Source organism: Nelumbo lutea, chromosome 2, assembly GCF_056320005.1.
Source record: "Nelumbo lutea isolate HS-2025 chromosome 2, American lotus-T2T, whole genome shotgun sequence".
Taxonomy (NCBI): domain Eukaryota; kingdom Viridiplantae; phylum Streptophyta; class Magnoliopsida; order Proteales; family Nelumbonaceae; genus Nelumbo; species Nelumbo lutea.
Window position 1 is genome coordinate 12,480,350 of NC_142685.1, and position 24,236 is coordinate 12,504,585.

General features: G+C 35.4%; 1 protein-coding gene across 1 annotated transcript; it reads left to right on the forward strand.

Moving 5' to 3' along the window:
- Positions 1-17,348: 17,348 nt before the first annotated feature.
- LOC148868624 (Nuclear transport factor 2 (NTF2) family protein) lies at positions 17,349-18,309 on the forward strand. The gene has a single exon (XM_088972271.1). The coding sequence runs from the start codon at positions 17,546-17,548 to the stop codon at positions 18,023-18,025; it is 480 nt and encodes a 159-aa protein (XP_088828397.1). The 5' UTR covers positions 17,349-17,545; the 3' UTR covers positions 18,026-18,309.
- The last annotated feature ends 5,927 nt before the right edge of the window (positions 18,310-24,236 follow it).

Sequence of the window (24,236 nt, forward strand, 5' to 3'; positions counted from 1 at the left end):
AAAGGCTCCATTTGAAAAGAGTATAAATACAAATATGTAGAGCGCAACCATAAATTTTATATTATTTTATACGTATTTTTATTATACATATTTGTATTTGTACTTCTTTCAAACTGAGCCTAATGGAATTATTTTTCTACCAAAAAAGGATACTAGCTAGGCAAATACAAGTTGGGCTTCCGTCGGGGCAACGGCCATTCAAGCAACCTTTACAGTCTTGCACCAGGAATATCTTTGTATCTATATACTTTATTTCATGAAGAGATATTCCCGATGCAAAATTGTAAAAAGCTGTTGGAACAGTATGAGCACGGGCTTGTCCTGATCGAAGCGGATCTCGACAAATACGTTGTATATCTCAATCCTAAAGTAAGAAAGTAAAAACTGTGGGTTGCATATACACAAGATAATATGAATAAAAAACGCAAAATTATTTTACTGAATTAATTTATTTAATGCAATAATTTCTTAAAAGTTACCAAAATGTTAACTGTAAGTATTGCACTTGTATGCTAAGAGAGAAAGAAATACAGGAAAAGAATTTTTGGCGGGGCTTAGTTTTTCCTTTCTATTTTTTTTTATATCTTATTTTGTTTGGGTATTTGATCCAGAAAATGCTTTAGGTCCCGTTGGGCTTAGGTTGGATCCAGTTAAGTTTGGGATTGGTCTACAAGTCTACCCAACGCCTCAAACTAAGTTCAGTGGAGATCAAGCCTAAGCTTCTAGGCTCAAGCTCGGCTCAGAGCCTGAAAATCCATTCTCCAAGAAAATACTTGAGTTGAGTTTGGTAGCTAAGGCTGAGCTCACCTGCCTAGCAGCCCTAGTTCTTACTGGAACCTTATAATGAAAAGAAAACTGAAAACACCCTTTATCAATTTTCATCATCCTCCCTCCTCTCCATATATCACATATTTTCTTTCTTTCTCCATTTTGTCTTATTTTTGATAAGGCAAATGGAGCATATGACCAAGGCTAACCCTCCCTCAAACCCAGGTGAAGGCAAGATTCAATCCCAACATCTCTACTGCAACTCGCTAAAAACCTTAGCAGCAAGTTAGCATCTTCTGCACAATATACTATATATTTATGATCATTTATAAAAATAAGATTTAACAGCGATGCATGCTGGAAGCGGTTTCAATCCCAAGTTTCCGCTGCAACCTGCAGGAGACTAACCAGCCGGTTGGCACCTTGCTATAATTTTGTGTTTTTTTGTTTCTTATTTGTTATTTCTTGTGATTTAACTAATTTTCCTCACTTAGTGTTTTGATTTAACATTATGATTTATTTTATTGCGTCCTTCCTGAAAAAGATCATTTAGAACCACAGTTTAATTCATTTTAGCCTGTTGCATTGTAGGATAGTCTAGGATTTTTCTTCTCCATTGTTCTACTTCTTTAACATTTAGAATCATTGTCAATGTTTTATTTTTTTAAGGTAAATTGCTGAAACCTCCTCTGAACTTTTTGACTAAAATTCTTTAACATGAGACATGGAAATATCCAAAATACCCATGCCGTTACTGTTGTAGTTGGTTTATGCGGTAAGAACAATACAAACTTTATGAACAAGAACAAAAAAGAGAGAGTCTAAAGTTGCAGTTTTACCTTTGAGTGATTAATATTAAAGGCAAAATTGGACATTTTTGTGCTTCTTATTAAAGTATTCTAAAAAGAAGGGTCCATTTGCAATTGTATCAAAAAATTCAAGAAAAATAATTACAATTACCAAACTTCAAAGGAGGTTTCAGCACGATGCAAAGCTTAAGGGGAGGTTTTAACAATTTATCAGTTTTTAATTGGAGAACCATTATCAATGTTCATGATCTCTTTGTGCATCTGTCCAAGATTGATTACTGTTTGAGATTACTGGGACTAGATACGCAGCTAATGCTCGTGGAGTTTCCAATTCCTATCGTCATGTATGTGGTTCATCAGGCATCCCTTCTTACTTTGTTAGGACTTACGAGTATTTTTAGTCAGAGAAAACTGCTGGAATAGTAAGAGGTTAAAGCGTCTATGGCCCAGATGGTGGATAGAAATTAGTTTTAAGGAGGGAAAAAATAAACAGAAATAGAGGAAAAGGAAACTTTGACTGAGGAACTTTTATGTTAGTGGTCACATAGAGGGGTGGATTTGAGTCAAGTCAAACCAAATAGTATGAGGTTCGAACTTGGCTTGCCATGAAGGGATCGGATATCCATCACATGGACGCCCAAAGATTGCGGAATAAGGGGGCAAATTTCAAAAAAAATTTCTCTCCTTTCAACTGGGAATCACATTTCCTATTTAAAAAATCATATTTTCAATGATCATTTTTGAACCATAAACTAAACCAGATCTGAACCAAAAGGAGTAGGAAGGGATTATACCTGATATGGAGAAAAAATATCACCCAATGGAGGTGTTCACGCCCAAGGAAGGATCCAAAATCTACTCCCACTGAAATTGGCGTAATGCAGGGTGGAGCAGAATCAATAGTGTTCCTCCAAAAGAACTTGACCCTTCGCAAAAATCAATTAGATGGCTTGTGAATACAACTCCAACCAATCTTTTCCAAAAGATTGGTATCAAGATCAAATCTTGATTTTTCCTAAGAACTAGAGATCGAACTTCTAGAGGTGGCGGCTGCAGGAAGGAGGCGGTAAGAGAGTATTTGCAGGGTGCAGAATTCTCTCTTCTTGTGATCTCAGCTCTGAAGACAAGAGTGTGTTGGTTGCATATCTAAAAGCTGCCGCCCCCTCCTCCTTTTATAATCTTAAAGGGATCAGCTCCTAATCCCATTAGGAATTGGTGATCCAAATCATATTTGGATAAAAAGTCACTTTAAGTGATAAGGGATAACCCTTATCTTATCTGTAGATCAAATCAGCCATCTCCTAATCTAATTAGGAGGCTTCCATATCTAAATCTTATTTAGATCTTGGACTCTCTAAGTGAATAGGGTATGAGTCCAATCCTATCAGCTGATCCATCTCAGAATTCACCCCTTTAAGTGACTAATCAAATTAACTTAGTTCGAAATGGGCTTAAAGCCCATTTAAGGTTATGTATTCACTTAGCCTTCCAAACTATTGCCTAGTTGGGCTTCTTTGTATGGCGTGGGACCCAAACATTGATCTACACATCAGCCACATGGGTTCGGCCTAGCCTTTGTTATAAGGCCTGGCCGAATACACTGTTATGGACAGTGCACCCCCTGAAAACCATCTCATGGTCTCTATGGGCCCAACACTTACGCTAAGTGTTCCCTAGGCTAAGCCACCTTGTTACACCCAGGGACTGTGAGCAGATGCAAGATTAGCCCATCAGGTATTATCCTCAATTGTCTTACACTTAACCTCTCAGCCCATAATGATCATACACTGCCCGACAAGAGAGGACCTCTCCCTCGGCTGCAAGGAACAGTGTTGCACTCTCTACTTATATGGATCCCATGAATTAAAACTTTTTGCAAATCATTTTGAAACCATAATATATATACTTTTATATCACATATAAAATATACTTTGCAAAATAAATTTCAACGATTGAAATTGACTGCCGACAGTCTAAGTTTCCATCAGTGAGAGTGCATCCCTGATCATTACCTTTGTCCGACAAAGGGGCTGATCCTGTCACTATGATCACCCACTCAGATGAATTGTCAAATTGTCCCAACATACCCAGGTTTTCACCCCTGCTAAGGATCTCACTGATTGGTATATCAAAGACATTCCAGTCCGACACCTAGTGCAGTATCATAATCGAGTCTAGGGTCGAGTGTAACTTTCCAGTTTTGCCCATCAATCTTTAAGGTCTAGGGCAATACTGGAAATCTGATTTAGTTCATAGATTCAATTAATCCTACACTGTATGTGCCTAGGGTCTCACCCTGGCAACTGAGACAGGCCACCCCAACCGACTTGGTGGCACCACAGTGTCAGCCTTGTCAGGATAGGTCTCCCCAGACCGACCCACTGGCTGTGAACATTCTAAACTAACACGAGTCTCATTAAGTGTCTAGTTTAAGGGTATTAGACAGAAACATACAAAGGGAACATGAAACAAATATGCACTTTTATTCATTTACAATAAAGTACATCTTGATTGAAGCTAAGGGCATACAAAACTGTCTAACACGCCAAGGTTGTATAAAGCTTGAGCTTGAGTTTGAACTCGGCTCGAGTCAAAAACTTATAGCTCGAACTCGATTTAAGAAAAAAATATTTTATAATATATATATATATATATATATATATATTATTTAATATTTAAAAAATTAAGAATTATAAATTTTTTATTTTATATATATATATATATATTCTAATTCGGCTCAAAAATTGATTGAAATCGAACTGAGACGAAATTTTTACAAACCAAGCTCAAACAGCTCGTTGCCACCCCTAGCCACACGTTAGGATTTGATATATATATTTTGCAGAGAGATGAATTGTGTGCAGCCTTAAATAGGGGTAGTTTGATATCAAACACAATAAAGCCTTCATCCGTTTACAGTCCTGCCTTAAATAATAAAGAAGTATTCTTCATATTTCCATATCAATATGATGCAAAATGTAATGTTTCAATATCAAATTAAATCACCTGTGGCGTGCTCCTATCAAATTAAATCATCTTCGTAATGTGGTGTGCGGAATTATTTTTGTATCAATGAGCGAAAGAACATTATTTCCCAATTGAGTAATAAAAATTTCAATTGTGAGTCATGTTGCTTTTCTAATTGACTAGATAAAGTAGTTTTTAAATAAATAATTTTATGGGTTCATTACTTAATGTGAATTCGGCTTCCATCGATGTAAAATCAGTTCGAACAACATTTATAGCCTTTCATTGGAAATATCTCCATATTATGAGAATTGGGGAGATATAAGGTTGAAAGAAATTTGTTCCGTGTTCAAATAGTCTGAACACGGGGATGCACTGATCCAAGTTGAACTCTTTAAATGTATCCTGAACTTTCAAACTTTATATATATACATTTGTTGATAGGCCCCATTAATACTGTGCTCTAAATATTTTTATAATGCCAATATTTCCCTTATAATTAAAAACCAAAACCCATATGGGCTTTTGGTAACAATGTTCTAAAACATGTTTGTATTTTTTCATCTTATTTCTGTTAACTATATTTAGGGGTGCAACTTTTACAGGTTAGGATTGAACAATGTAAACTAATAACTCGGATCAACCTGACTTGTACATAACTACATTCATATTTTTGACCAACTTAACTGCTAAAAAACACTAAATTAAGGGACTTACTCATAGAATACCTTTTTGATGAGATCATAGCAAAACTTAGAGACAATGAAAGCATCTATTATGCGAAGTATACTGATCGATTACTAGAATCGGGGTTCTCCTCTAATGTGGCTTCGACCTCAAATAAAAGGTTTACAACCCGTTGCACAAGCTCCTTGTCTAGAATGGACGATTGAACTGCCAATTTTTCACAACAATAAGATATTGAAGGTCAAGACTCAGGAAATCAAACAAAAACCACTTAAAGGAAGAGAAAATAAAGAGATTGAAGGTTTTGAGGAAAAGGGTAAGTGTGACTTACGAGATTACTTCTTTGATTTCGTTGATGAGGAGGTCAAAGGCTTCATTTTCAGCATCTTCAAAACGGCACGAGAAAAAGAGAATCTCTTCTAGGGCGTCGATTTGCAGGGTATAGCCTCTAATCTTGAACTTCCTTTGGACCTTCTTCTTCGTTCCTACTCCCATCTTCTTCGCCCTGCTTAATTTGACACTCTTTCCTGCTCCTATCTTCTTCGATGGGTCGAGTTTGGTTTGGGACTGGGGTGGCAATTATATTTGTCAACTCCCCAACACTCTTCCCCCTCTCTCTCTTCGCCGCCCTTTCCCTCCTTCCCCTGTTCCACCACCGCCACCACCACCACCACTGCAGTGGCATATTCGGTCTCATAGCCCCCTTCTCTCTCTCTCCTTCCCCTTATTTCCTTCCCTGTTCTACCACTCTTCTAATTCTTTTCCTTCTCCTTCAGTTCCATCCACCTCTGTTATTGCCGAGCTAGTAGTGGCGGTTCCTCTCCCTCAGCCTCCTCCCTCTTTCTCTCTCTCTCTCTCTCACACACACATTATTGACGAGTTCACCTAATTTGAGAATTTAATAAATAGTGAAGGCTACTTTTGTCTTTTACCTTTTATTTGGGTACATTTAAGTAGTTTATTAAATATACAAAGTATATAAAAGTAAATAACCCTAATTTTATTCAGGGGTTTACAAGATTGAAAATCATTAAAAAAAGAAAAATAATTTGTCAAATAAAAATAAGTTGTCTTTTTGAAATAAAGAAAAAATAAAATTTTTCACTAAATTAAAACTTTTTTAAAATAAAACCCACACAACCTCTCCACCTCTTAATCTCCTAACACAAGACCCTATTGGGTCTCACTTAACCCTTACTCTTCCGCCCCATTATGACACAAGGTCCCATACAAACTCTGTTTCTCTTTCTCTCCTAACACGAGGCTCCATCAGGTTCCATACAACCATCTCTCTCTCCCTCTTTCTCTCCCCCCTAACATTAGGCCTATTAGGTGCCACACAACCCCACTCTCTCTCTTTCACCCCATTTATGACATCAGGTCCCACACAACCCCCTCTATCTCTCTCTTAACATTGGGCCTTGCCATATCCCACACAACCCTTATCTCTCTCTTGACACTAGGCCCACTGCATCCAACATACAACCTTCCTCTCTCTTGACATTGAGTTTAACCATATCCCACATATGCCCATCAATGATACCCAAAATCCGATGGTTGATTCAACATCCAATCTAATTATCATGGATTCAGATGATGTAATTATATAATCGAATCAGATTTGGATGTTACAATCTACATTTGATTAATAATAAGACCAGATTTAGATTTGATCTCATTTGATCCACTTAGAATTTGAATCCAATTATATTATAATATTTATTATTTTAATATATAAATTTTATATAATGATATTTAAAATTATAAAAATGTATTCTATATATTATATTATATATGAATTTATATATATAATAAATTTAGTATGTTATATTTTTATTAATTTATTATATATAAAATTTTTAAAAAATAAATACAATTTTAATTTTCTTGGTATTTTAGAAAATTAAAGTGGAATCGGATTAAATCCAAATCTGATCCAAGTCCATTAGAATTTGAATTCAAATTTGAGTCTTTAAATAGGATTAGATTTTTGATCGGATTTGGATGTAAGTTCTCAGTAATAGGATCAAATGCAGATTAACAGGGCTTTTGTGCCTACGCTAAGCAAGGGCATTAAAGTCTAAATAATAGACAATAGATATCAATAGAAAAAACTTTAATTTTCTTTACAAAATAGAAAAATAACATTAAAAACTTTAATAGTTTTTTAGAAAAATCATATAAAAATTCTATCTCAAAAAATAACAATGAAATAAAAAAACATTTTTAGGAAGTTCTTTAGTATAATATTAAAGATAGAGAAGATAATTAAAAAGAATAAGAATTAGGGTACTAATATTATAAAGAATATTTCTAACCAAATAACTAATATTTGAAAGAATATTAAAAATACAGGAAACAATGAAAATTTGTGAGATTTAGGAGAGAGGTTTGAAGAGGTTTAAACACTCAAAAGTAAAAAGGAAAAAGAAAAAACATAAAAAATAAATGATTATAATAAAATAAAAGTAGAAATAGTAAAGGAGTTAAAATCAAAACAATTAAGTAAATGGAATGTTAGGAATTCAAAATAATCTTATATATTTAGTGGGTAATTATCTACAATGCTATTAAACATTAGATGAAAGAGTAAAAGGGATCTACAAGCTATTAAACATTGGATAAAAGAGTAAAAGGCATGGTAGAATTGTAAATAACAAAGGCTTTAGTGGGTAAATATCTACAAGGTTATTAAACTTTGGATAAAAGAGTAAAAAGGCATGGTAGAATTGTAAATAATAAAGGTTTTAGTGGGTAAATATCTACAAGGCACAATGGCATGTATCTTAAATACACTTGTTTAACAAAGTTAAAGAATGCACGAGGGGTCATCCGTACCCCATTTCCTTATTAGTATATATCGAGCTTGGCTTGAGTCAAAAGCTCAAAAGTTCGAGTTCGACTACCTTTGATTGTAGGTCTTTCTAGTAGTCGAGGTCTCCCTCATTTGTCGAGGTGCCAAACCAAGGTCTCCTTTAGTTGCTGAAGTATTAAGCTGAGTCTTTCCTAGCAGGTGAGCTGTCGAGCTAAGGTCTCCTTTAGTTGACAAGGTATCGAGCTAAGGTCTCAACTAGTTGTCGAGGTATTGAGCTGAGATTTCCCACAATGACCGAGGTGCCAAGCCGAGGTGACACCCTATGTACACACTCGATTAGGCTTGTGAGACCTTTGATTGTAGGTCTCACTAGCAGTCGAGGTGCTGAGCCAAGATCTCCCTCAACTACTGAAGTGTCAAGTTGAGGTTTCCCTAACAGGCGATGTGTTGAGCTAGGGTCTCCCTTAGTTGATGAGATGCCAAATTAAAGTCTCCCTCAGTTGTCGAGGTGCTGAGCCAATGTCTCCCTCAGTGACTAAGGTGTCGTCTAGCTCGAATCAATTCGAATTAGAGACTTGAGCTCGAACTCGACTCAGATCGAGCCTGACTACCTTTGATTGCAGGTTCCCTAGCAGCAGAGATGCCAAGATGATGTCCCCCTCAATTGGAGAGAGAATGGCATTCTTATAATTAATAAGGGAAGAGAGAGAGAGGGTGGCATACTTATAATTTGTAAGGAAAAAACAAAAGAGAGGTGACATTCTTGTAATTTGTAAGAGAGAGAGAGAGAGAGAGAGAGAGAGAGAGAGGCAATCATGTAATTTGAAAGAAAAAAAAATAAAAAAGAGAGAGAGGCAATCTTGTAATTTGAAAGAAAAAAAAATAAAAAAGAGAGAGAGTGGCATTCTTGTAATTAAAAAGGAAAAAAGAAAAATTTATTGTTAGATTAAATTTCCTAACTTATCAAGTCTTATTTCGTATACATTCAAACTTAATGTATTTATATTGATATTGATATAGACTAGAAGCTAGAATATGAGTTGTTTGCAAGGTTTTAAATTTCAGGAATTTCTGCCATTTAAACCATCGGTGGATCATGATTTTGTTTTTTTTTTTTGAAAATTCGAGTCTAAAAATATACGTTCATTAAGCTCAGTTTGAAAAGGGTACAAATACAAATATACAATACAAATGTTTACAAAATCATCTCAGAACAAATACATACAAAATCATTAAGCTCAGTTTTGTAATCTATAAATTTGTATTTGTACTCCTTCCAAAATGAATCTTAGGGGTGCCCTTGGTTCTTGCACCAAATCTTTCCAGACCATATATTGGGTATCCTGATCCATCCCTACCGGGGCGGGTATTGATATGTTAGCGTCGACTGTCGACATAAAACTTAAAACCAGGGTTACATAACGTGGTCGTCCTTGGACCAAGTCTTCGTTGAATTTGAATGGGCTTATCCAGATGAGGCCTCACTCAATGCAGATCGACTATCAGTATCAATCCAGTGGAGCAGCCTCTATCACTAGCAGGGATGACAATGGGACATGGTCGGCTGGGAACCCCGTCTCGACTCGTCTCTATCAGGCAAGTACCATGCTCCTAATCTAACTTAGGGCCGAATTTGTATTAATGAAATTGAACCAATCAATAATGTAATGGCGTCGTATTAGTTGGATTTGGGTTGCAAAACTTGACACGGACATATATAGTTCAAATATTTCCCTCTTTTCTTCTTTCTCAACCTTCTGATCTTCTCAAAGTTCATGACTAAAGTGATATGGGTTAGGATTGAACCAAGCCCATGCCAATGTCGAGGATTTGTCATCCTTAAAAGAAGCCCATATTCAAACAGTAAAAATATTGTCTAATTATCTGGGAAATTTGTATTTCCAACTCATTCTATAGAATAAATCAAATAAGTTGCAATAGGGTTTTGATTTGGGTATGTCATTTCGTAGTCATGATGCAAGATGTATGGACATCCTTCTGTGGACTGTGTGTATGTATTTTGATGTGTCAAGTCAAAACTCAAAAGTGCATTGCAAAGCTACGTGTATACCTTCTAAATCATTCATGCCACAGCACTATACATGTGGACCAGACGATCTCTGCGATATGTTCATGTCATCACGCGCCTTCATGCATCTAATTTTATCAATATGAGTACGTTCACGTGTGATCCTCTCATGATTGCCTACAAATGTATGGATGTTGACTGATGATTTACAACCACATGAACTATTGATCCATGGGCCCCAAAATAGTGACCTCTACAGCTCTACTTCTTACTGGGCTGTCAATGGATTCTATCATAATCCATTATACAAATTGGATTGGATTGAATCATATTAAATAAATTCTACATGTTTATTATATTAGATTAGATTAATAACAAATAAAATCCAATAACAATATAATCCAATCTTGGTTAATTCATTATGCTTATTGGTGGTTTTCATTTTATCAAAATACCTATATTCATTTTTTAGATTTATGTAGGGTTTATGGAACTGGGTTCTCCTAGGTGAATATATACTTTCCCATCTGGAAAAAAAAGTTACTATTACTTGGATGAGACAAAAATATTCCTCTTAATAATGGTTTTTTATGGTTAAAATAATCATTATCTTATTTACCTGGAAATACAATATTATAAATAAATACACTTATCCTTCAGAAAATACTAACCTGGATAAGTACATTTTTCCAAGTAACTTCCCAAAAAGAAAATGGGGCTTAAAAACCATCCTAATGTCAAACTGGATTGTCACAAAACTATTGCAAACTGTTAAGAACCCATATTGAACTATTGTCTATAGTCAACTTATACAAACCCGTACTCAGTTATTACAAAACGATACTCAAGTAGTGCAAACTGTTACAAACCCATACTTAACCATTACATGACTATGCTCAACCATTAGAAACCCATATTCAATCATGATCGTGATTGATACAAACCATAGTCGATTATTGCAAATTCATACGCAACAGAGTGTTATGTTCTCATTCTGAGCCCTTGGTGGAATCCACTGACTAAAAATCAAGAAATTGATAGACCACATTGAATTGGGGTTATTAATTTTCTTAGGTGGGTTCTACCAAAATTAAATTTTATTTACATATTTTTTTATTATTAAAGTGGATCCTATTCCTATATATACAAAAAACAAAACGTTGTGCACAGACAGCGCATTTAAATTAACATACATCAATTTGGATTGAATCCGGGGTTGGTCTAATATTCATTTTATTGAAAATGAATTGAATTGGATTTCCATAATTTGTATTTGGATTGGAATTAATTATTAGATCCTTATTGAATTGGATCAGATCCAATAGACTGACAACTCTACTTCCAAGCAACTCCAGTGACTTGCACCCTTAGTTTCAGGTCTAAAGAGTAGTGGTTAATTTGAAATAACCCACCTCAGAGCTACGTTGTATCTGTTGCTCTAACAAATTTGAAGAGACCGGAATTCTATCTTCCCTTCATAATTGAGGTGGTAGGCCCAAATTTTCAGTTGTTTGAAGAACCCATGCAAGCTAGGGGAGGCTTCAAGTTTCAATTCTCTCTCCAAGACACAAAACAGAAGGGAGGACCCTTGAGTGAGAAACCCTAATTCTAGCGGAAAAAGAAACATAGTAGCAAGTAGACATACATGGTGATAGGGGCCATTAATGCGAATCTCTCTTGGTGGTCCTCTAAATGATGTTTCAGACAACTAAGACTCATTAAATGCAGCAATAATAGGTAGAGGACAAGTTATGGATTGATGGCAGTTCCCATCCTCATGGGTCATGTTTAGTTCACTAGAGTAGCTTTGGAGAATGTCGTCGCTTTGCACAGATGGGCTTCGTCTGGATCCAACTGGTCATCTTTCACAGACAACAGAAAATAAAAAGAGTGCTGCTCATTATTCTTCATCCTCGTAGGCTTTCAGAGAACTTGATATTTTTTATTTTTTTAATGGCTGATGAAGTTATTCAACGCACGTCATATCTATTCTCCAGCTGTTCTTGAAGATATATGTGATGGGCTATAATTGATGGGCCTTGTTGAAAATGTGGCCCACCTCCGAGTTTGTTGACTTAAATTTTTTGGGGGCAATGAAGGAACTGGCTTTTCGGGTCTTATCCTTATGTGAGCTATGTATGCTGCCAATATTCATATTGTCATTGAAACCAAGATTGATGCCCTTAAACCACATGATCAGATCCCAATAACTCTTTCTATGGGTCCCATAATCCCAATCCATGCATGTAAGCATCTGATGGCAAAAAATCAATACAACTATACACGGAAATGAATTGACCATTCAATTTTGCCTAGGAAATTTTCAATTATGCTGTTTTTTTTTTTTTTTTTAATTTTTTTTCAATCAGAAAAAAAGCTAATAATGATTTTATCTTATTTGTCCAATACTGGAGGGTGGGGACTGTTAATAATGTTAAACGAAACAATATTTAAAAAATATTTTATAAAATGAATTATCATTATTTCATTGTAGAGTAGAGTTCAGGTTCCAACTTCCAACGTGATTTGTCTTGATCCAAAATCTTTATAGAATCTCAATGCCTTATAATAAATATGTGAAGGGGAACACATGTTATGGGGGGGGGGGATTTCATTTATGAATACCAAACAAAAGAGAAATATATTTTTAAACATAAAAAAATGGATCATGTTCACGCATGCATTTCATGTAATCTAGATAATAATAATTGTATATGAAACTAGGTGCATTGTTGATATAAGTGTAGGCGGGATTGGATCCCAAGTCTCTACTACAACAGCAGAAGACCTTATAAATCAGCTAGTTGTCACTTTGTTACTAAACGAGTTCAAGTTTGGTGTATTCCTTAATATTGATTGCATGTTAAGTTTAGATTTTGACCAATTACGATAATGTCTGATTAATTTTCATTAATTCATATTTTACAAAGTATTCTTTTATATTTAACAAGATGCATTGCAATGGTGCAGTAAATGTACAATAAATTTTGCCTAACTTATCCTTTAGCATCAAGAATTCTAAGAAAAAGTGATTATATTTCAAGTTGACAGAAGAAATGCTAATTAAGGGTGTGTTTGACAATATGATCAATTTTGTTTTTGAAAACAAAAATAATTTTTACATCAACAAAAACAATATAAATCTTTAAAAAAGAGATTGCAGGCAAATTATCCATAACCATCATTAATTTGAACAAGGTGATGTTTGGCATCTTTATGATTTTTCCTTGCTGATTATCCAGAAATCACTTCAATAACTTTTTAAAAATCACAAAAAATTGTTATTTGGTATCATTTATGTCATATAAGTAATTTGTTTGGTATTGATTATCAAAACTGATTATTTTTCATAAGTCATTCTTTTCTAGGAAACATGTCGAATGCCATGTCATCCTCCAAAAATCAGAATCACTACCCAAAATGGTAATCCCTCAAGATGGGCCGATTTCAGGAATTACTTTTTGTGCCGATTTCTCGAAAATCGTGAAAATCAACCAATCAAACAGATTGAAAAATTCCCATGTGAATCCAACAACGTATTAATTATTGTTTTTGCTTTAAATTTTAATATTTAGTATTGTTTTAAATGTTAATATTTTGTTTTCCAAATAATTTTGATGCTCATCGAAAGCAGTTCCGCTTGGTTTCTCGTCTATTTCTTTTTATATATGTGAAAAACAGTAGTGTACTTACGTGCAAAGTAGGCCAAATGTTATTGCCACCGCGTAATTTCAACACTGTCAGTCCAACGCCAGTGGATTTTGACATTTTGTCTACTTGGTTTAAATGGAAATCTGGAGTGTCAACATAAGAAGCAGGTGTGGCGATATTATTCTCCATAATAAAATAAAATAAGATATTATTTTCTGGCAATGTCGAAGATTCGAGTTGTTGGAAATCCCCGGGGCATGTTACTCTGTAGCTGATCGCCTGACCTGAACCATCCGCTATATCCTTTACTACTACCAGAAGAAGATGGGCATTTCCGACAAATTAATTCGCTGAACACGGCCGCACGTGGAAGCTGCCTTCCACACAAAACGACGAAAGATAAAAAACGGTCAATAGATCCGCCAGGTTGGCACCTCCACCAGCCACAACTTTGGTGGCCCCATGACAAAATTAACCTCATATGGCTTCATTAATTACATTCAATAGATACCTGTGTCTGACTCTGACCAATGTGAGTTTTTCACTAGTTTTGGTTTGATCGATCATAGTGAACAAAACAAAAGCGCGAAGAAATTTTCAGAAACTGCTTAGGAATGTTCGTTCCCGCCAAAATCAGACGGTCCCATGCTCAGTTGCTCACCGTCAGGAACTATATTGTCATTTCTTTCTTTCTCATATTTGTAAATATAATAACAATTTATTTAATATGGTAAAACATGCATCTTTTTTTGTTTTTCTTAGAATAAATCATGGTTTTCAAAACCGGATTGGACCAGATGGACCGGAAAATCGGGAACTTATCACCTGATCGGTTCCGTTTTCCCCAAAAATCGCTTTTTTCCTCAAAACCGTTGATTTTGGTCAGTAAACTGCCGAACCAGTTGGTTAATCGTTTGAACGGTTTAGACCGTTTTTCAATTTTTTAATTTTTTGTCAGAATGGGCTAGCCGTTCAGGTCAACAGTCGGCCCATTCGAACCGATAACCAGACCCCTAACTGATTCGGTTTTAAAAACCATGGAATAAACTAGTGTAAGGGCACATCTATGTATATGTAAAGACAAAATTTGATATTATACAATCAAATTTAACTTTTATAACTGGATTAAAACTAAGACAAATATACATTTATAATAATATAAATAATTCAATTACATTTGATTTAGCTTCAGATTTGTGATTTTAAAATTCAAAAACAAAGCCACAATTTTAGGTTTTACGCTTTAGGCTCGAAAATGCTTTAATTGTGTGGTTTGCTTCCAGAATGGAATCATCTATTCTCCCACTTGTTTGATTCATACAAAAATTGGAATGGGATTTCATGAAATATGCATGATTCCCGAGGAGGGTTGGCGTATAGGGTTTGGAGGTTTTTAGATTACTTGTATTTTATCTAGATTGTTTGGATTTTGCTTAATAATTACTAGCAAATAACTTCATGTAATATATGGGTTTGAATTGAAGTTTGGTTAGGTTTAATTAAATTGACAAAATTGGGTTTTGACATGAATTGGCTTAGACCAAGGTCCATGCTTAGTGTTGGTTCTAACCCAACTTAGTTATCAATTTATACCTCTGCTTTATTACAAGAGATATTAATAATCTTATTAGTGAGCATAGTCATGGGTTTTATTAAAGAAAATTAAAACTTAAGAATATTTTTATCGTGACTGACTATATTTTGATAATTTAATTAAAAATGAGTGACGGCATGTGTTAAAAATTAGAGGAGGTCTCTATGAGAATTTAGGTGAGAGGACTCTAGGCCTCCCTTGTTCCTCTGTTGATATGGCAATTCTCTACTTATATGCAATTCAATATTTACATGCCTGCCATGTGTAGCTGGTAGATGTCCTTTCACTATCAACTGAGGAATTATGAACCCTGTTTATAACCAAAAAAAAAGAAAGAAAAAATAATAAATTTATGAACCATTGCTTGTATTGGCAATAGCGCTTGGGGGTGGTGTATTGGCTACAACCAAACAATCGGGGTACAACTTGCGTTAGATTGAGGGTTGAAAAATATAAACCCAATTTAATTTTGTATTGGTTTAGGGTTGAAACCTTTAACAATTTTATCAAACTTGAACTCAATATCATATGTGGGTAAGTTTATGGTGCCAGAAAGGTGTGATAATGGAAGAGGTTTTACAATCGAAACGGTGTATGAATTTTGGTGAATACAACTTGATTAGTCAATACTTTTATAATACCAGCTGATCAGTTGGTTATAAGTTTACTGGTATTATAGTCTGCATACATATATACATATATATCATTATTGTTTAAGTCTTATTATAATTATAAGAGGTTGATTATATGAATTTTATTTTTTCCATTTTATTCTGTTTAATACCATATCCATTATTAAATTGTGAGCATTTGAAATCATTTTTTCGCTACCATGATACATGTCCTTTTTGGTCATTCTAGCCTTTTAAACTCGTAATAATATTAAGTTTAATAAACACATGTTATGTAACAAAGTACTTTATCCCTTCATATATACTAACGTTAAAGTTGTCTTCCTAACCTCAAGTTCAAGTATAAAATGTAGAAAATTTTAATAAAAAGAAATGAAGAAGTCGGGCCAATCTAAGCCCGATCCAAACACAACCTGTTTTCAATCCAACTTAAAACCATTGGGTTGGTTAAAATTGGGATTTCAAATTGAATTGGTCAAACTTACAAGTGCAACCACACTAATTTAACAAGACATAAAAGCATAAACAAAAAAAAAAAAAAGCTAGTTGGGATCTCCTGCCAACAGAACACCTTCCAACCCCTATCAACTTGATCTAACACTGCATATCTCATCATGAGACAAAGATTCACCACAAGAATAAGACCATAATGTATAAGATGTGCGGAATCAAATGATATTGGTAGGCAATTGGAATGTATTTTATTGACAAAGGACTGCATGTAATAACCTACAAGACTACAAGTCACTTAGCACTATTTTAAGTATGAAACGCAGCATCAAATCCATAGAATCACAGACTCTCCATGGTATGGCCAGTGGACCTCACCTTGCTCTGCCCCAGCCCTCCCTTGTATTGTAGCATCGGTATGTAATACCGCTCCCAAGAGAGAGAGAGACGATTAGCTGTTGCTTGGGAGATATAGTGGTTGGCTGGATTCTCATAATCTCATTCATCAAAAGAATCAAGTCTGTCATCTTGCTGGAGCTGATGCCTACATCATTATCAAGCATTATTAATCAAATTAATATCAGTATTTATTTGGGTGTAACTTGGATTGGAATATAATAAATACCTATTCCCCGCCTTTAATCGTTAGACTTTCCATTTGGCACCAATCTAGTGGTTAAAAATTAAAAGGCGCCTTCTCAGCTGGAGGATTCCTTTTACTATAAAACAGGCTTTTAAGTAATAAGGTTAACTTTGTCATTGTCGAAAAGTTGTATTGCGATTTTGAGTAGAGATTTCCATTTATCTGGTACAGGTATCAACTTCAAGCAGGTTTGTTCCCCAGAAAAATAATATATATTTTCTCTATGACTAAATAAAAACTAAACTCATCAAGTGTGCCTTCTCCATCTCTTGGATGTATGTCTAAGATGGGTCCCATCTAATTCTGCTATAAAAACGTCCCCTCCCTCCCCCTAGCCGAGGCATCCCCATCCCATGCATCGAAGTGACAATTAATTCTCGTTGAGTAAAATATTATATAATCCCTCTAACTTCCACTACTGTAGTGCTGTGCCGGTTCACTGCTGCATCGGCACAGTCACAGTCGCACACTCTTTCCTCCGTTTATTTCCCCTTTTTCTAATGGATACACACGACAGCAAACGCAAATTTTCACCGGAGACAGAAGAAATGAGAAACAAGGTGACGCTGAAAGAGCTTTACGATGGCTTGGCGTGGGAAGATACAGAAACCGTGGCTAGGCTTCTGGCTACCGATCTCGAGTGGTGGTTTCATGGCCCTCCTCGTTGCCAGCACATGATGCGGTTGCTAACTGGGCAGTCTACCCGCGCGGAATTCAAGTTCGAACCACGGAGCATCACGGCCATTGATGACCGGGTAATTGTGGAGGGATGGGAAGGAACTCAGGCTTACTGGGTCCACGTTTGGACTCTGAAAGACGGGCTGATCACTCAATTCCGGGAGTACTTCAATACATGGCTCACTGTGAAAGATTTGAGGCCTCCAGTGTGGGAGATTGGTCAAGATAGGCCGACATTATGGCAGAGTGAACCTGAAAAGCATCTGCACCGCTCGTTGCCGGGTCTCGTACTCGCTATCTGAGCTGAGCTGAGCTCGTGGCTGCAATCACTTTATGAACTACGAGTTCCGCTTCCGCAGGAGATCTATTCGAGTCAAGATGTGAGAAAGAAAAAACAAAACCAAAAAAAATAAATGCTCTTTTTGTACGTGCTTCTGTTTACTAGGAAACGTGTGTAATATATAAAGCAAATAATGCACGGCTGTTTCATCCAGAATATGGAAATCTTGGTCGAGTTGAAGTGTACTTTTATGAAATCAATATGATTAATATCAGTAGATCCAAGCCGTAAAAGCATGTAATTTAATCCTGGGTACTTGTAGTCTTGGCTGTACCATGATAGAAAAACTTGTAACCAATCAACCTGAATCATATAAGTGATAATGAATCGTCATCAATCATTCATGCCTTATGGGGTGAATTCTGTTTGTCAATCAGTTCTTTATACCCACTATTAATTTATTAGTATTTAAATCATTTATTACTATAATTTATCATGAGCTATTCTAACTCCTTTAATACGTAATAAACCACTTATTCTAACTAACGAAGTTAGTATCATGTCTTTACAATAGCATAATCCTGTTCAATGATCATCTATGGCACCATGGGCTTCAACTGAGTAGGTTTATAATAGGCCCACCAACATTAAAGCCCGCAGTTTCTGATGAGAGAGCTACACTTACTTAGGCTCAGTTTAGAAAGGATACAAACACAAATATATACAGTATAAATATATATAAAATATAAGGTTTTGCACTATATGCATTTATAATTATATTCCTTATAAACCGAGCCTTAGTTACTTGGGGCAATTCAACTATTCCAGCTGCAAAATTGGGACCAATCAGTTTCAAATTTCAATTGGAATGCTTTGTCCCAGCTCGCAAGTGTGATTTTGTGGTCCAAATTTCGCACCTAATTAAGAAGGATATGCCCCATGAAGCCCAAAAAAGAAAGATATGCTACATCGACTCCTCCAACTTTTGTGGTCCGTCTTGACCGCATGACATGGACTTGTTAAATGTGGAATAACGCATACACGCACCCAACATTAAAAAATATACGTCCATGATTGATCAGATCCTTGGCTGCCGAGTAAGCATAGGTCCCACGAGCCCATGAAAGTTTAGATTTCCTACTAATTTTTCCTATCCACTCTCTATCCGCCATGAATTGCAGTCACACATCTCTCAATTCCTAATAAAGATGTGTGGCTCCAGTTCATAGTGAGTAGGAAGACCCCAGTGCCCTAAGTCATTCAATCCAAAGTATTATTCACTTAACAATTTCCCTAGCAATGCTGTGTGTATCTCTGTTTTCCTCGTCGGAGACTCGGTTAGTTAGACTGTTAGAGCCCAGAGTCTTCCTGATTTCTCCCTTGTTGTAAATCTCGATAGCAACATTAATCAACTTGGGAGTATAATTACCATACTTGATTCTATCACACAAACAACTTATATTCTAGCACCACTACATCATTTTCTCAAATTTAGATTTATGGGATGCTGATAAGTTGATCTGCCGATGCTTGGCATAAACTCGATGAGAAGGATTCCTCTGAATAAGTTCTCCAGCAGCATCATGAATTCATGATCACACCCTTAGAGAGATAAAATTCCAATGCCTTCGAGATTCCAAATAAACCCTTGAAAAGCCAAATATCGCAAGGCCGACATGCACAAAAGTAAAATTTGGTGGGATGGAATTATGTCTTTATAAGACCCTTCACTTTTATATACACTCCAATAGGATTGGTCTTCTTATCATGTTGTGACAGATGCTACAGTTGGAACAAAGACGTCTTACCGTATCCGCGTCTCATTATGAATGCAACTGGGCCCAATTTGGTTGGATTTGATTAAAATCTCAATCCACTCTAAGGTTCTCAATCCAATCACGGGTTCTTATATGTATTTTTTTTTTTTTGGAAAATTTTTATGTTAACGACATCACAGGATTGATCCGTTGATCCAAGGTTCCCATTGGGTCATCGGGGAGGTTAGATATCCAATGGGGATAGGAAAAATTGTCATTCCTATTCATCAATAGAAGAGAGATTAAGATTCAAAATTTTGATACGTATTATATCGGGGGTTTTCTGATACACTCTTACAGGGAGTGTTTCAAGGTTTAACCCAATTCAGGGGATAGACAGGTCTTAAATTGATCCCTTTGAACCAGATTTAAAAAAAAAATAAAAGGATAAACACCGATACAGTGCAAAGTGCTCCTATCGACGTATCTGTCACGATATTTTGAATCTTGAGTGAAATATAGATGAATTGAAAATCGAATCCAAATTGACTTGGAGTATGCTCACTTTTACAACATTTGCTTTTGCTTTATTTTCTTTAACTTCTTTGTTGGTATAGATGTGCGAGTATATAATAGAGTATTCAACAAACTTTTATGCTTTATAAACTCAATTTATACAAGATCAAGATCACAAGAATATGCTCTAATTACTGCCTCAAAAGAAATGCTTTGATTACATTTATGCTTCATGTAGGAGAAAATCCCTTTATCTTAAATCCTTATCTGGCAGTTCGCATCTTGGAAATATGGAATTATTCCAATGTTCTTTTGATAACTGACACTTTGTTTATTTATATGTTTACTTTTTAGGGGATTTATATTTTATTTGTTTTTTCATAAAATAAATAAAAATGTGAATTAAAATATTTTAGTTATTATTTCTTCATCTTTTAAAAATATTGTTTACTCTTTTAAATTTATTTTAGCATAAAAAAATAAATAGAATAAAGTTTTTGAATGTAAAACTGTAAAAGTTCCTTTTCACGGTAGATAACAAATCCTCGTTTCAAAAAATCCATTTTTTTTTTCTGAAACGTCTAGAATTTTCTTGATGACATTGTTTTAGTATCCACCGTAACAACGAAGATTTCCTCCTTTTTTAAAAGGAGGCAATGAATTTGTCTGAAAGGAATTCATGCTGCCGGAGAGACATATCAGAAGAGTTTTGATCAAGCAAAACAACTTTTGATAAATTCCACCTGATTGGTTATAAATTCCACCTGATTGGTTATAATACGGTTGTTTATAAAATTTTCATACATTATAGTTGATTGGTCAATAATTGTAAAATTCTTAAAAGTGGTTAAAAACTAGAAATTTAGAAAAGACATGGTTCCCTCATGTGCCGTCTGGAGGGATGGGATTTACTTCTCATAGAATGCTCCTCAAACCTTGGGGGGTCAATGGGCTGGTTTTGGGTCTGATCCATCCCAATCAAAATCAATTTAGATGGATTGGACAGATCAATTAGACATATTTAATTAGACCAGTCTAGACTCAATGGTCTAGAGTATTTATTGGATTGGACTAGACCTGGTCCATTTGTCATGAATTTACATTAGATTGGGCCGGATTGAATCATTGAACCAATATCCAATCCATTGATAAAAGACTAGAGAATGACCACGTAAAGATTATTTGTATTTTTTGATAACTTTTACATTACAGGGCTAGTATTTTTTGATAACTTTTATTTTGTTTAAACAAAAAATTTTCAACTTTTTATTATTATTTCTTTATTTTGTAAAGATTATTTGTATTGAAATATTTAGTTAATCAACTTTTAAGAAAATGCCACATTGCCACGTGTCTACCTTTCTAGAAAAATGAGAAGGCCACATGTGTGAATGGTGGGGGGCTATATTTTGGTAGTGGGTTGTGGGCTTTACTAGGAATTTCTAAGAAATTGTCACATGTCTAGAATTATGAAAATGGTGCTAGTGGGTTGTAGGCTTTAGCAACAACTTCTCAGAAAATGCCACATGTCTAACTTTCTAAAAAAATGAGAAGGCCTTGTGTTTGAATGGTGGGGAGTTGTAGCTTGATAGTGGGTTGTGTGTTTTAGTAGGAGTTTCTCAGAAATTGTCACGTGTTTAGCTTTCTAGAAAATGTGAAAGCCACTTATCTGAATGGTGGTAGTGGGTTGTAGGCTTTAACAACTACTTCTCAGAAAATGCCATGTGTCTAAATTCGAAAAAGCCACGTGTTTGATTGATGGGGTTATAACCTGAAAGCCTTCCTTTAATATATATACTAGTGAATGACCCCGCACTAAGTACGGGGTATTAGTAATGTTAAATTTACATTATGGAATCAATATTGTTAAATTTATATTTATTAATATTTTAAAAAATTATTAAAATTTCAATAAATATTTATTTCAAAAAATAACTTTCAATAATTATTAGAATATGGATAGTTTTTTTGGGATAATGGTTAACTGAGATTGATAGAATGTAGGGAGAAGTGTTTATGGATAACCACCCACAACCACTTCTGTAGTTTTTGCATCTTTTTAGGAATGGATTGAAAATGGTGATAGTGGGTTGTGGGTTTTAGGATTTAGGGTTTAGGGTTTTAGCATCAATTTCTCAGAAAATGCCATGTTCCACGTGTCTAGCTTTCTAAAAAATGAAAATGCCTCTTGTTTGAATGGTGGTAATGGGCTGTGGGCTTTAACAACAACTTCCTAGAAGATGCCATGTATCTAAATTTGAAAAAGCCATGTGTCTGAATGATAGGAGGCAGTAGCTAAAAACCTTCCTTTAATATATATATATATATACATATAAGAATGTAAGTGTTAATGGACCAGGTTTGGGTTGGAATCAATCTAAATTAAAACCAATTTTAATACATTGGAGGGTTTAGAAATTGAATTGGACTAATCCAAAGTGATCTAGAATATTGAGTGCACTGGATTAGACTTAATCCTGGTCCTCTACTCTAGAGTTTATCTCTTTTGTATTGAACAAGGATGTAGCTGAGATGCAAAAGTTGAATGAAGGTGCATAAGGGCTTTCAAAAAAAAAAAAAAGGAATATTCATCTTATTGGATTAGACTTAATCCATATGCAATGAATTCATATTGGATCGGATTGGATTAGGCCAAATTGAATTTAATTGATACTCCTACTCACACCCATATTGCAGACTCACCGCTCTTCACATATGGATCGCTTTAGACTTTAAAGGCTTACCATTCATTGAGAATATCTCCCAAATGAATGGTAATGTACAAATACAACTGTGGTGAGGGATGGATAGGATTCTTGTGGATAGAAGATTTAAATTGTACATAACACTACGGCTGTATATTCCCTTATTTTTATGTTACCACTTACCATGGAGATATTTTTAATGTAAAACTCCCCTTATTTTTATGTTACCACTTACCATTCACTGGGAGACCTCAATCTAAAACTACATGTCATGTGGATAGGAGATCTGAATTACACGCAATCTAGTGTTTCACTTCAATAAAAGTTTGTTAATTGGTAAAGGTCAAAATTGCCACTAAGAGTATCAAAGATTATCATCATTGAATGTAGACCTATTCATGGGCCAAGTCGGGTCAGACTCGGGCCGAGTTTTTACTTGTCACTAATAAAAGTATATTAGGCCCGAGCTCGAGCCCGGCCTGACCAATAGGCCTATAACTTGGGCCCAAGCCCGGCCCCGATAAAAAGCCCGAAACCCATCGGACCACCCGGCCCATGAACAGGTCTAATTGAACGTAGAGCAGCAGATACATCTGTGTTCAATAATCAATATTTCCATATCGTCAGGGAAACAAAATTTTGCTGGGGTATTAACTCGCGAATGCAGGTCACGGTGGTTCTTGTGGTTTGGACACTTGGACGTGGGTAGAATGGTGTTTTTACCTCTTTATTTGCTTTGTTTCCGGTTACTTTGTAATTTGATTCGAGTTATTCGATCTAGAGAATTCCAGGTGTTGAGTTCTAGCTCTATGATTTTGTGAAATAGAATCAGTTCTGTGGACTGTGGAGGGGAACAGTGGTAGAAGCCGGCAGATTGCCTTCTTTTCCGATGATGGTACTGAACTACACCTCTTTCGTCTCTTTATCTCGTCTTATTACACGTGACGTGTATACACCTCATTATAACATGGACAAAAAAATCTAGCTGTCAAGATTCATCTTTACCGTACACGTGCCAATAGCTTCTTTGATCTCGGAGAATAGAAATCCCGAGTCACCGTGTATCACGTCAGATTGTCAGTCATGTGTCACCCAAACCCAAATTAAAGTTCAAAACCAAATAAGCCACTCGAGAAACTTCCGCAAGGACCATGGATTACTCTCATGGGATTTTCCCGCAAAGAAGAGTATTCCGATTTCTAATTTCTAATCCAATCGCTTTAGGCTTATTATCCACAGCGTCTGCAATCTTTTT

Bases quoted from the DNA above. Each gene is read 5' to 3' on its own strand.
- LOC148868624 (XM_088972271.1), top strand. From the start codon at position 17,546: ATGGATACACACGACAGCAAACGCAAATTTTCACCGGAGACAGAAGAA.